The sequence below is a fragment of the Diabrotica undecimpunctata genome, chromosome 6 (genome assembly GCF_040954645.1).
Source record: "Diabrotica undecimpunctata isolate CICGRU chromosome 6, icDiaUnde3, whole genome shotgun sequence".
In the NCBI taxonomy this organism is placed as follows: domain Eukaryota; kingdom Metazoa; phylum Arthropoda; class Insecta; order Coleoptera; family Chrysomelidae; genus Diabrotica; species Diabrotica undecimpunctata.
Window position 1 is genome coordinate 64,438,302 of NC_092808.1, and position 11,854 is coordinate 64,450,155.

General features: G+C 31.4%; 1 protein-coding gene across 1 annotated transcript in view; it reads right to left on the reverse strand.

Annotated features, from left to right (window-relative positions):
• LOC140443475 (uncharacterized) overlaps positions 1-11,284 on the reverse strand; it is a 54,013-nt gene extending 42,729 nt beyond the window's left edge. Inside the window, exon 1 of the mRNA XM_072534764.1 lies at positions 11,094-11,284. Within this exon, the coding sequence (XP_072390865.1) occupies positions 11,094-11,114 (21 nt within the window). The 5' untranslated portion in view covers positions 11,115-11,284. The remainder of the gene's footprint in view (positions 1-11,093) is intronic.
• Positions 11,285-11,854: the final 570 nt, after the last annotated feature.

Consider the following 11,854-nt stretch of genomic DNA (forward strand, 5'->3'; position numbering starts at 1 on the left):
TCCTATGAACCTGACATTCTTTATCATCTCGTAAGTAAATTGAGGAAAAAAAGGCAAAGAGCAATAAATGTTCGATGTAATGGGAGAACTCTGAGAGATGGACACAGGTAGAACACTAGAATAAAATAATAAAGCATCTGATTCTCCAACATCAGCTAAAGTTGGTGTATGTCTCTAATATGAAACAGTATATATATATATATATATATATATATATATATATATATATATATATATATATATTATGGGATTTTTTTATTACAAAATATAGAGTTTATATGACAAACAATTGAATTTTGAATTCTTATAAATACCACCGCAACCATGGTGGTTATTTGATATGTGTAAAAAATAGACATAATAAATATATTACGCGTTATGATGCTCGTAGACTTTAGAATTATGATAAGCTATAAAAATGAGTTATCTGATCTGGGATATAAAGTATAAACTATATCTCTGTGTACTGTTTTAAAACACATTCAGAAATTTTGAAATATATAGCTAACATAAACTGTCTAAATGTGTAACATATAAAATATAAAATTTAAAAATAACTCAAATCTGTTTGGATTTTCTCGCTGGAATTTGAGCAGACACGCGATCAATGTTTTTCACTGGAGGTGTTTATAATACGAATGTTTCATTGCAATTATTGTTTGTTTGTCGAAAGTTAAATCGTGACTCTGTCGATTTGTTATGTGTAACCTCTTCTTTTGAATCCCATTTATATGGATTAAATTTTAATCAAGTTTTTTGGCAATTGCTTTTGAAGCATATTAATTATTGACGTATGGTTCTTTTTCTAAAGTTTTAAGATCTATTTAACTTTTAATTTATTATCTACGATAAAAAAATGTACTAGTTGAAAACAAAATCGACGTATTTTTAAGTTTCCCAAAAAACTGGGTCTTTTGAAGATATTCCACGGTAAATATTTAGATGGGGTACGTTGGATTGAAAAATTAGATGAACATATCGGGATCGGGGATGTAAAGAAGAATACTAGGAATATCCACAGCACATAGCTCTCTAGAATGGAAGCTCCTATAGTAAAAAGTAGAGAGAGATTCTAGTGGCTCACGTATTTATACGTATGGAAATTCAAAACGTATGTTCTGAATAATGTACAATTAATAACTCCTTTAAAAAGTATGCAAAATGAATATAGCCGTTAAATAACAAATAAAAACTTATAATGCGTTTGTACATGTAAATGTATATCACATTCTCGGATAAAAAGAGTTTACGTTATGATACAGGATAAGAGTTTTAATTTGATATTTTATGACTATATCTGTTTTGCATTACATTAAAATGCTAAAGCCCAAATAAAACAACTTAATAGTTCACAGATATTACAAAAGTTATTTATTGATTTCTATAATTTTATTTGGCAAAGTATTGGTTTGTTGTAACTAGGATACCTTTTAAAATGTTCGTAGTTAAATGGCCATCTACAGATATACTTCAGTCGTCAGAGACAAAATGCAACTGAATTTCTAAAAATCATATGGTATGGCCAGCGCATAGTCCCGATTTAAATCTCATCGAGTATGTTTGGGATAGGCTTCTTAGAAGTACTCGTAGTCGGGTATCTGCTCCTCTTACCTTAGATCAACTCAAAGTGGCTCTGTTAGCAAATGATAGAGAATGGAGTTTTAAACTTAATTAACAGTGTGCCCAGAAGAATGATTACCATTACACAGGCTCGCGGAGGTAATACGAAGTATTAATTAAATCGAGAAGTAATTTGTATACGTTTTATGTTATTTTTATGTTGTTTCTGAAGATAATTAAATAGGTACCAATTTGTTTTACTTAATTTTTTTTTGTATTAATTTGTGAGTTTGTATAGTTTTCTCTAAATAAAAAAGTTGTTCATACGCATTTTTTATCTAAACATACCTTTATATCTTGGATTAAAGTATGCCAATCGTCCATAAAAGTTACCATAAACAATAAAGTGTGTTTCTAGAATTTTATCAAAAATTCAAGAAATTGTTGAATTCCTGCTTGCCTAATTATTTTACATCAAAAGTCATGAGAAACTATTTTTAGAGGACTGAAATCTCTATTAAAAACCAATATTACAATTGTACTACGAATTAAACGTACTCCAAAATTTTGCAAAAATATAATACATTTTCCAGGCCACCCCTAAAAGTCAGGCCACCCCTAAAAGTCGGGCTGCACATGGGCCCTGATTCTAATTGAGATTTCGACTCAAAACATGTCGAAATTAATATGGCGACGTCGAAATGCGACTTTGCGAGCCTTGTGGATTTCAGCTGAACTAACCAAACGACGTCACTAATTTTCGATTTATCGAAATTGTGTGGTCGAAAAACCACGAAAAAGTGGTTGAAATTTCATTTCGAGTCGAAATTAATCTGACATGACTGGCTGGACTGGGAGAAGGGAGAAGTGAACTTAGGTTCAGTTTAGATAGGCGGTGTTGTGTTTTGATTCTTGCAAGGAAAACTTTTTCACTAAGTGATGCTCAATTTAGGCAGCAATTCCGGCTTAATAAACAAACTGCAAATTATTTGATAAGGGTATTAGAACTATATTTGGAGGAGGGTGTTTATGCCTCTAGGATAACCAAAATGTTTAGGGTAAGTATTACTAAGCTGCAGTAAATTTAAAAATATATTAGAATATAACCACTAAGTCAAATCTTAGTGGTTATAGCTTAAGGATCTCCCACATCGCCTTTTTTTTTCTTTGCCACCTTTTCTTTCAATTCAAAATATAATTGAGAATGGCCACTATTTATGATTTAACAACTCAAACAAGAAAAAAAAGACGTTCACGTAACGTTAAACAAAACAAACATTCAACAAGCGTAGTATAGAGTGCAGCCAATAAACAAGAGGGCCAACCCAAATTTTCAGCAGTGTCAAAATTGTAAAGTAAATATCCCCAGTTTTAACTACAATCGAAATGAATGAGAATCGTAGATTCTAACTCGATGGAGAATCGCTAGCGATTGCGACTGTCATGGCGTAGTCGCTTTTAAATTTCGACATCAAAATGAAATAGAATCAGGGCGATGGTGCAAGAATGTATACAACGTGTTGCGTTTGATAATATTGATGTAAGATGTTTGACAATTATTTGAATTGTCAATATTTTTATTTTATGATAAAATTATAAACAATAAATTTTACTAAATATACTACTACCACCGAACAATAAATAATTATTTTAAACAATAAATTATATTGTTTACAAAGCTTATTGCTATAGTAAATGAAATGTACTCGGTTGAAAAAAATCGCATTAATATTGTATTCAGGCAATGCCAGCACTACCATTATTAAATGTAAGATATTCTAATATACACCAATTAAAAGAATTTCAATATAGTTTTACTGTGATCCTTATTCCTAAAAATAATTTAGGATAATTTCTAAACATAAAACTATAACAAATGTTCAAACAATCTGCAATTTTGTACTAAACAGTTTCCCAATCGATTGTAAAATTCTCGTCTAACATTAGCCAGGACCCGTGGCGTTATTTTTGCACACTCTTTAATAATTCGCATTTTTAATGCTTCAATATCTGAACATTTGGTTCATTATTTAATGTAAATATACATTCATCACTAAACAAAATCTTTTTTAAAAATTGTCTGTCTGCATTAACCCTCTCTAAAATTTCATAACAAAATTCCGCTCGTCTCTGAACATCTCCTCTTAGTTCTTGATGATATTGAAATTTATTTATATGAACGGAATTTATTCCTTTTCAAAATTTTTAAGGCCTTGGAATTATGAATACTAAACTGGTCTGCAATGATCCTAGAACTTACTCTGGGATTTTCTATTACTGCTGTTAATACGTTTATTTCATTTTGACTTTCTAAATTTCTTGGTATCTCAGCAATATTGTTGGTATAGGTTCAATTAAAAATCACCGACCTAGTATTTTCAAAATGTTGTAAAATCCTTTGAATTGTTACATGATTTGGAATTGGTCTATTGAGATATCTTAAGCTAAATAAAAAACTAAATTGATATAAGGTTGAATGCTTCAATAAACGAACTTTTATAAAATAAAGGCAGATATCGAGCACAGTTTTATTAACTAAATCTTGCCCAAGTACTTTCGCTCCCTAGAGCATCTTCAGGGGCATTTTGTCAATTTTGGGATATCCAACAATTGCAGAATGTCATAAACATAAAATTAAACATAAAGTTGAACATAACGCTACACTAAACAAGGACAAACAGTTTAAAATTATTTAAAAAGTCGAAGCTACATACTGGTCGGCAACAGGAGAGAGAATGATTCATTCTAAGATATTCCTAATTTAATTATACTATTTGTTTTTAAAAACAATACAACCTTTTAAACAGTTTGAATACGGGAACATTCGGCTTTTTAAAAGGATCCAATTTAAAGTGATTTCTCTTAAAATGTATCTCTTGTAATTTGAGAAGAAAAATGTACCAAATTAAGTACATTTGGGGGATGTAAAAAATAGAGCTGGCATCAAAGTGCACATTTACAGCGAGACTAGTAGTCCCATCCCATGGCTTTGCATAATATTGTGCTTCTACCACTTACATTGATATTATGGTACATGCTGTGGAAATATGGGTGCTTTCAGTTGTAAACCATAACGAGCAAGTCGTCGACCTTGTTTAATTTCCTATATCTTGGTTATTAAAATGGGAGCTTTTTGACGAGAGGTACTTGTTTTAGGTTTTTTGAAGTCTCTTCAAGGATCTGATTGGGTTTGATTGAATTATACAAATTTATTTTAAACTTTAGAAATATATTATAGCACTACAAAGATTTTTGTGTAAGATTATATTATGTACAATTATAATGTAACTAACTATATAATGGTGGATGTCGTCGAAGATACAACTTTGAACTATATCAGTTATACACCGATCCAGATATTGTGAAATTCGTTAAAGTGCAGAGACTTAGATGGGCTGGACACATTGCTAGGATATCAGATCACGAATACACGAAGAGATTAATATTTTCAAAACCAGAGGGCACAAGAAGCAGAGGACGACCACGAATGAGATGGATTGATGATGTGGAAGAAGACCTACAGATTCTAAGGGTTAGGAGATGGAGGGAAGTTGCCAGGAATCGACAGGAGTGGCGACTTCTTTGTGAGCAGGCCAATATCCCCAATGGATTGTCGAGCCACTTATGATGATGATGAATTAGGTTAAATGAAACGATTCATAGTGACGATGGTTACGTGGGGATAGAGGATTCGAAAATGGTGGCTGTCGGTATTCGTTTGGCTTAGCTACTGGACGGTGTGGTGGAAACCATAAGGTGACATCCTGATAGAATGAGGCCGAAATACGAGAAGTTTGAGGTCAGGTGTGTTATTATGATAATAAAGTAGAGCGAAGTATTAATAACTCGTATTACAAATTTATTTTAAACTTTAGAAACATATTATAGCACTACAAAGACTTTTTTGTAAGATTATATTATGTAAAATTATAATGTAACTAACTATATAAAACAATGTTCTATACACGAGTTATCGTAATTTGTAATGTAGTCATATCTTCGGTAATAATAGTTAGAATAATGTTGTCAAAGACCACAGTCCAAGGTTGGATTTTTTTATGTACTATTTGTTTTCTACAATACCAACTCTATTTATGGCAAACAAGAATTTGATAGGTTAATGTGCACACGTTTTAAATTATTGTCTTACTGTTAAATTTAAGTGTTTACTTTATTTGGCAATGAATTTAAATTGAAATTAATTATCATAACAATTACATGATATCAAATATAAACAGGAAATATTTGATCAATTAAGTAAAAAACATGAAGCTCTAGAAGAGTAGAAACAATTTTCATATAAAAATAGTGCTATACAATTAAATTAAAGGTGCTATATTACTAAATTAAAAGTGATACAGTTTAATGGTGAATACGAGGAATAATAAACAAGGAAGTTGTTTAATCAGTACACAAAATAAAAAAAGGCAAATCAATTGAACCAACTGATATCTGAAGACGAATGTACATATTTAAGGGAAACATGAAAAAGTTAGCTAACACTTTCATTATTGTTTAAATGTTATGTTCAAGAATATACTTTCTGCGGATTATGGAAAAATTATACAAAATATTGTACGATGGAGCTACAACTGAATTAAATAAAAGTCATGTTGCATTGGATAGTGGCATCATGGCCATAATCCTAAGCCCAGATCTGTAATTCTTAGTTGATTGATAAAACAATTACTAGATAATCAATAATTAGAACAACAGAAAGTTTTAAAATGTTTTCAACAAGTCCTTTTGCACGCCTGGTATGCAAAAATTGTTTTGGTTTAAGTCCTTCTAATAAATCACCACCCGATATTACGGCAACACCACTACTTGATGATACCTTTGAATCTAACCTTGAACGTGATAAATAAAAAGAAATAAGAGATTTCTTTTGGTGAATAAAAATGTCTTTTTGGTGAGCATTTCTATTTTAATCGTAATCTTACAAGAATAACTACCCTATCTTTTATATGACCTAGTCGGGTGGGGTGAAATATTTATATAAGATTTTGTTTCTGAGATATAAGCATTTTTTGGTATTGTGAGTATTAAAATATAATACTTAGTAATTTGTTACTTGTTTGATGATTGGTGTATTGCTGAAAAATCTGATTTATTGGGCTAAAACACGGAACCTGGAAGCAACACACAACTGAAGTTGGATCTTCTCTGGGTCCTACTGATCCTTGAAGTTAACTTCAAGCATCAGCGAGAAGCGCTACTACCTGACTTGACAATGGCAAGTGCGACCTTGCCGAAATATCGTCAAAATAATGGTTTTCATCAAAACCAAAATTATTCAACTCGCAGTCAAATCCAGAAAACTACAGAAAGCATATTATATATATATATATATATATATATATATATATATATATATATATATATATATATATATATATATATATATAATATAATAAATAATTAAGATATTAAAAATTTTTTGGTTAATTTGTTTATTTATTACTTCACAGTATAAAGCGAAGGAGTGGAAAATGACAGCAAAAATTGGCTGGTGTATTGAATAAACCACAAATAGCAAGTAAACTTCTAGTTGATATTTCGACTTCCACAACTTCTTCTTATTTTTCTTCGACTTTTCGTATTATGAGTTCGCCGTTTTCGTCCTCAACAGCACTCTATTTTCCCAGTCATCTTCTCTGAGATCTCTAGCTAGCATTTCCTATGTATGTTTGCCATATTGTAACGGGTCTTCCTCTCCGTCTTCTTCCCGGCGGGTACCAGTCCAATATTCTTTTCGGCCACCTGTGCTTTGGAATTCTTTGTACATGTCCGTACCACTGCAGGGCTCTGTTTTCCAACTTCTTTGTAATTAAGCATTCTACTTCCGTTCTGTTCCATATTTCCTTTGTTCTTATTCTATCCGTTCTGATAATTTGTAGACATCTTCTTATAAAGTCCAGTTCAACTGTTTTCATTTTATTTCGTATTGATATTGTCATCGGCCATACTTCCGCTCTATATAGGGTAATCTTCATTACTATGCTCTGAAAGATCCTTTTTTTGTTTTCTTTGGTTAGAGTGTTGTTTGACATGCTTTCGTGGCTTGTTTTTCTTGTGCTATTTTCATTTTTATATATTTCATAAAAATACCATCTCGGCTTATTATTTACCCTAAATACTTAAAAGTTTTACAACTCTTAATAGTCTTTTCTTCTATAGTTAAGTTTAATCTGCAACCTTGAATCCAATACCTAAGTATTTGGTCTTACACATATTTATCTTGAGTCCCCATAGTTCATCTTCCTTTAATTTCCTTATTATATATTCCATATCCTCCCTGTCTTGAGCAAAAATAACTTCGCCATCTGCGAAAATTAGTATATATTCTCTTGTACGGGTATGCCCATTGTTTCATATATATATATATATATATATATATATATATATATGTGTGTGTGTGTGTGTGTGTGTATGTGTGTGTTAAAAAGTGTGTGTGTAGGTGACCACATAGACCACATCCCTGTTTGAGACCTTTGGTGGTGGTGATTGTTTTTGTAACAATAAAACACTGAAAACTTTGTTTTCAAAACTTCCACAAAATTTATTTTAAATTCTTATCACTACAGCTGTTTCGGCTGATTGCCTTTCTCAAGTGATTGTTTTTGTTATTTCATTGCCTAACTTAATAGAGTATTTGTATTATATTCACCCATTTCTCTATAACGTGCATTTTTCTCTTTTGCTTCTCATAGTTGTTTCCTGGGCACGCTATCATATGCTTTCTCCAAGTCCATTAAGGTCATATGTGTTTCAATATTTTTCCCTTTGTTCTTTTCTATCACCTGTCTCATGATGAATATATTATTTAGAGACGATCTGGCTTTTCGGAATTCGGCTTGTTCTTCGCCACGCGTTATTCTATTTTTTCTTTCATTACTGTGAAAAAAATTCTGGAGATTTAGGGCATTATACTGATCCCATTATAGTTATTTGGTGACCTTTTGTCACCTTTTTGTGACTTCCATATCTTAAATAATTAAGTGACTACAGTAGATGATGTGTCACTAAAATCTTCACTACACTCAAGTATGCTCAGAGCTAACAAGACTATTTCATATGTTATTGAACGTTGATTCATGTATCTTTCATTGCATCTAGGATATGGGACTAATAGTAATGAAAACTTGTTTTTTAAACTGGGAAGTTAGTGTTTTATTTTGATAACGTAACAAATTTAGAATTATTTAACAACGATAACGAAACTAAAAACTTATTTTTATTTGTAATTTGTGGTAACTAAATAATAATAGTTGGAATAAACTAAAGTTACTTATTACTTAGTTTAAATAATTTAGTTACGTAACTGTCAACCGAATAATATGATGATTATAATATTAAATGTGTCAATCGGTGTGTCAACCTACACTACTAACAAACGGCTAACATGTAAATGATTACGGGCCAAATCATAGCGTCATTTAGTAAAATAACAATAAAATTATGGGAAGATTGTTTGACCCCTTGATAGCAAATGAATGAAGGCTGTCAATCCTACAAAACAACATGTACTAAATACCTACATACATGATGTTATATTAACATTTACTCGGAAAAGGTATTATAAAAATTAGGTATTTTGTAAGATGTATGAGAAATATTTAAAATAACAAAAAAAAATGAGTCATGGAAAGAATAGTTATACAAATAAAACCTGCGCCAAATAAAACTAGTAGTAAAGGACAGGGATTAACAGAAAAGACTTAAAAATAATAGCTGACCTGTATTGGAATCAATCAGCGGTACTCCGAATAGATGGAGAATATACAGATCAGGTCAAAATCTTAATGGGAGTGAGACAGGCATCTCAATAAATGGAGTCAAGCTCAATAACCTGCGTTATGCAGATGATACAATAGTGTTTTCCAATTTCATATAAGGGATGCAAAACTTAATGAACAAAATAACGGAAGCAAATAGAAAATATGGACTGGATATAAACACCAGCAAAACTAAGCTAATGATCATCAGTAAGGAAAACATACCTGGAGCAAATCTGTATGTGAACCAAATGAGAATTGAACGTGTTTCACAATACAACTAATTGCGAACTATAATCAATGAGTCGTGGGACAATACCAAAGAGATTAAATGTCGCATCGGAAAGGCAAAAAGTGCATTCTTGACTATGAGTTCTGTGTTCAAGAGGCATGACCTCACCCTAGAAACAAAAATAAGGCTCCTTAAATGTTATGTGTACTCAGTGCTTCTGTACGGAGTAGAAACCTGGACATTGAAGGCGGAAACTCTATCAAAACTTCAGGCTTTTGAACTATGGTCATACAGAAGGATCCTGAAGATACCATGGACAGACAAAGTCACCAATGAAGAAGTACTGCGGAGGATGAACACAACTGCGGATTTGGTCAACATCGAGAAGAGCCGTAAGCTGCAGCACTTGGGGACATATAATGAGAAATCAAGGCAGATACGAGCTAATTCAATGCATTTTGCGAGGTAAAATTGAAGGAAAAAGGGCCCCAGGACGAAGAAGAATATCCTGGCTTGCTAACCTGAGAGCATGGTATAGAAAAACCTCAACACAGCTATTTCGTATAGCAACCATTCATCATAGCCAGAATGATCGCCAACGTTCGGAACCGGACAGGCACCCTAAGAAGGAGAATATCTCAGTGGATTCTAACAAATAGCAATATACTTAATACAGATTATAATAGTTGTAAATGATTTTAACATAGCATTCCTTTAAATGTACATAACGTTAAATATATAAAATAGAGAACTGTTTCTGAAAACAGTTTGTAATGAGAATGAGTACGGGGACATAAGCTGGTGCATTATTTTTTAATATTGTCTACCAAACAGTTATCTGCGTCCAAAAGAATAATAATATTTTAGTTAAGTATATACCCAATAAAAGTAAATTTATTTAAAATTTATGGTACCGTTAATTACATAATGGCCGAATATAATCAGAAGAATTCTAGGTCTATTTTGGATTTTGTTTCGTTTTATTCTATTAACTTCTTATTGTGCATTTATCACATTTCATATTTAACAATTTCAAATATTTTATTTTGGCGTTTCGGTTTCTAAATAGGGAGTTGTTACAAACGGCTTACGATCTGGATACCGAAATGTTAAAATAAAGATATATAATCTTTAATTTGTAGATAATTCCTGATAAAAATGTTATATATATATATATAATGTAATATAAATAAGAATATACATTTATAGAAACATTGTTAACTTTAACATTAACTTCTGGTTACATTTGACAGGTAATAGATATAGAAACACAGTAAAATACAGGTAATAAATACCGCATAGTTGATAACAACAGCTATTTCTGATAAGTACCAAAAATAAAATGAAACATGAAACAGAAATGCAATATTATTAAAGTATTTCGATCGTTTTACAAAGTCATTTTTATATCAAATAGTTTTATTATTCAAAGTGAAATGTAATATTTAGCCTAAAGAACTATATTTTAATCCTAGAAAATATTCTGAAGTCGGTTAGTCTAAAAATTGGATATAGGAACTTACTACAATAAGACAGACTTTCATGGTTACTTTGAATTCACGATCACTCACAATACAGTACACTTGCGGAGCTCAAACTCTACCGTTCATTACTGGTATTCTGGGTTATCCTCCTCTTTCAGTTGGTAGACAAACTGCTCAAGTCAAGTAGGGGAACAGGTAGATGGACGCCGTGTCCGCCGCTTGGCCAGTCTGAATCGTCTAGAACAAGTATTTCAGGGAAGCTGTAATCATGTTTTAAATGTGTTAGTCCGAGGGCCCACAATAATATAAAGATGAGAAAATATAAATTAATGGTGGATGTTATTTCTTTTCTATTATTAATTACAATAAATAATAGTTAAATAATAATTTTGGTAAATAAGTGCAAAATTATTTCGTTAAAACTTTTACTAATAAGGTTCTGAAACTATTTTTTTGTGGTATGTTTAAGTTACAAATTGTGTTTATATGGGATTAAGTCACATTTGATTGTAATGAGAATTACATTTCATTTGACATATTGTTTAAAAAAAAGGATTATTTAAGAATTGTGTTAAAAAGGGTGTATAACCACCAAAGTTATGTCTTTTCAAAATTAAAAGCTGGCTTACTTGACTCCGGTGTTGTAGGCAACAGCCATGCTTTGACTGAAAATATGTGAGGGTAGATTTTTGGCCTTATGGAACTTCTAATTTGGATTACCCTGTGTTCCTGGAATATGTATATGTGCTTTATGAGTTTGTTTGTGTTCGAGTGTTCGTGTATTGTGTGATGCATAGGTA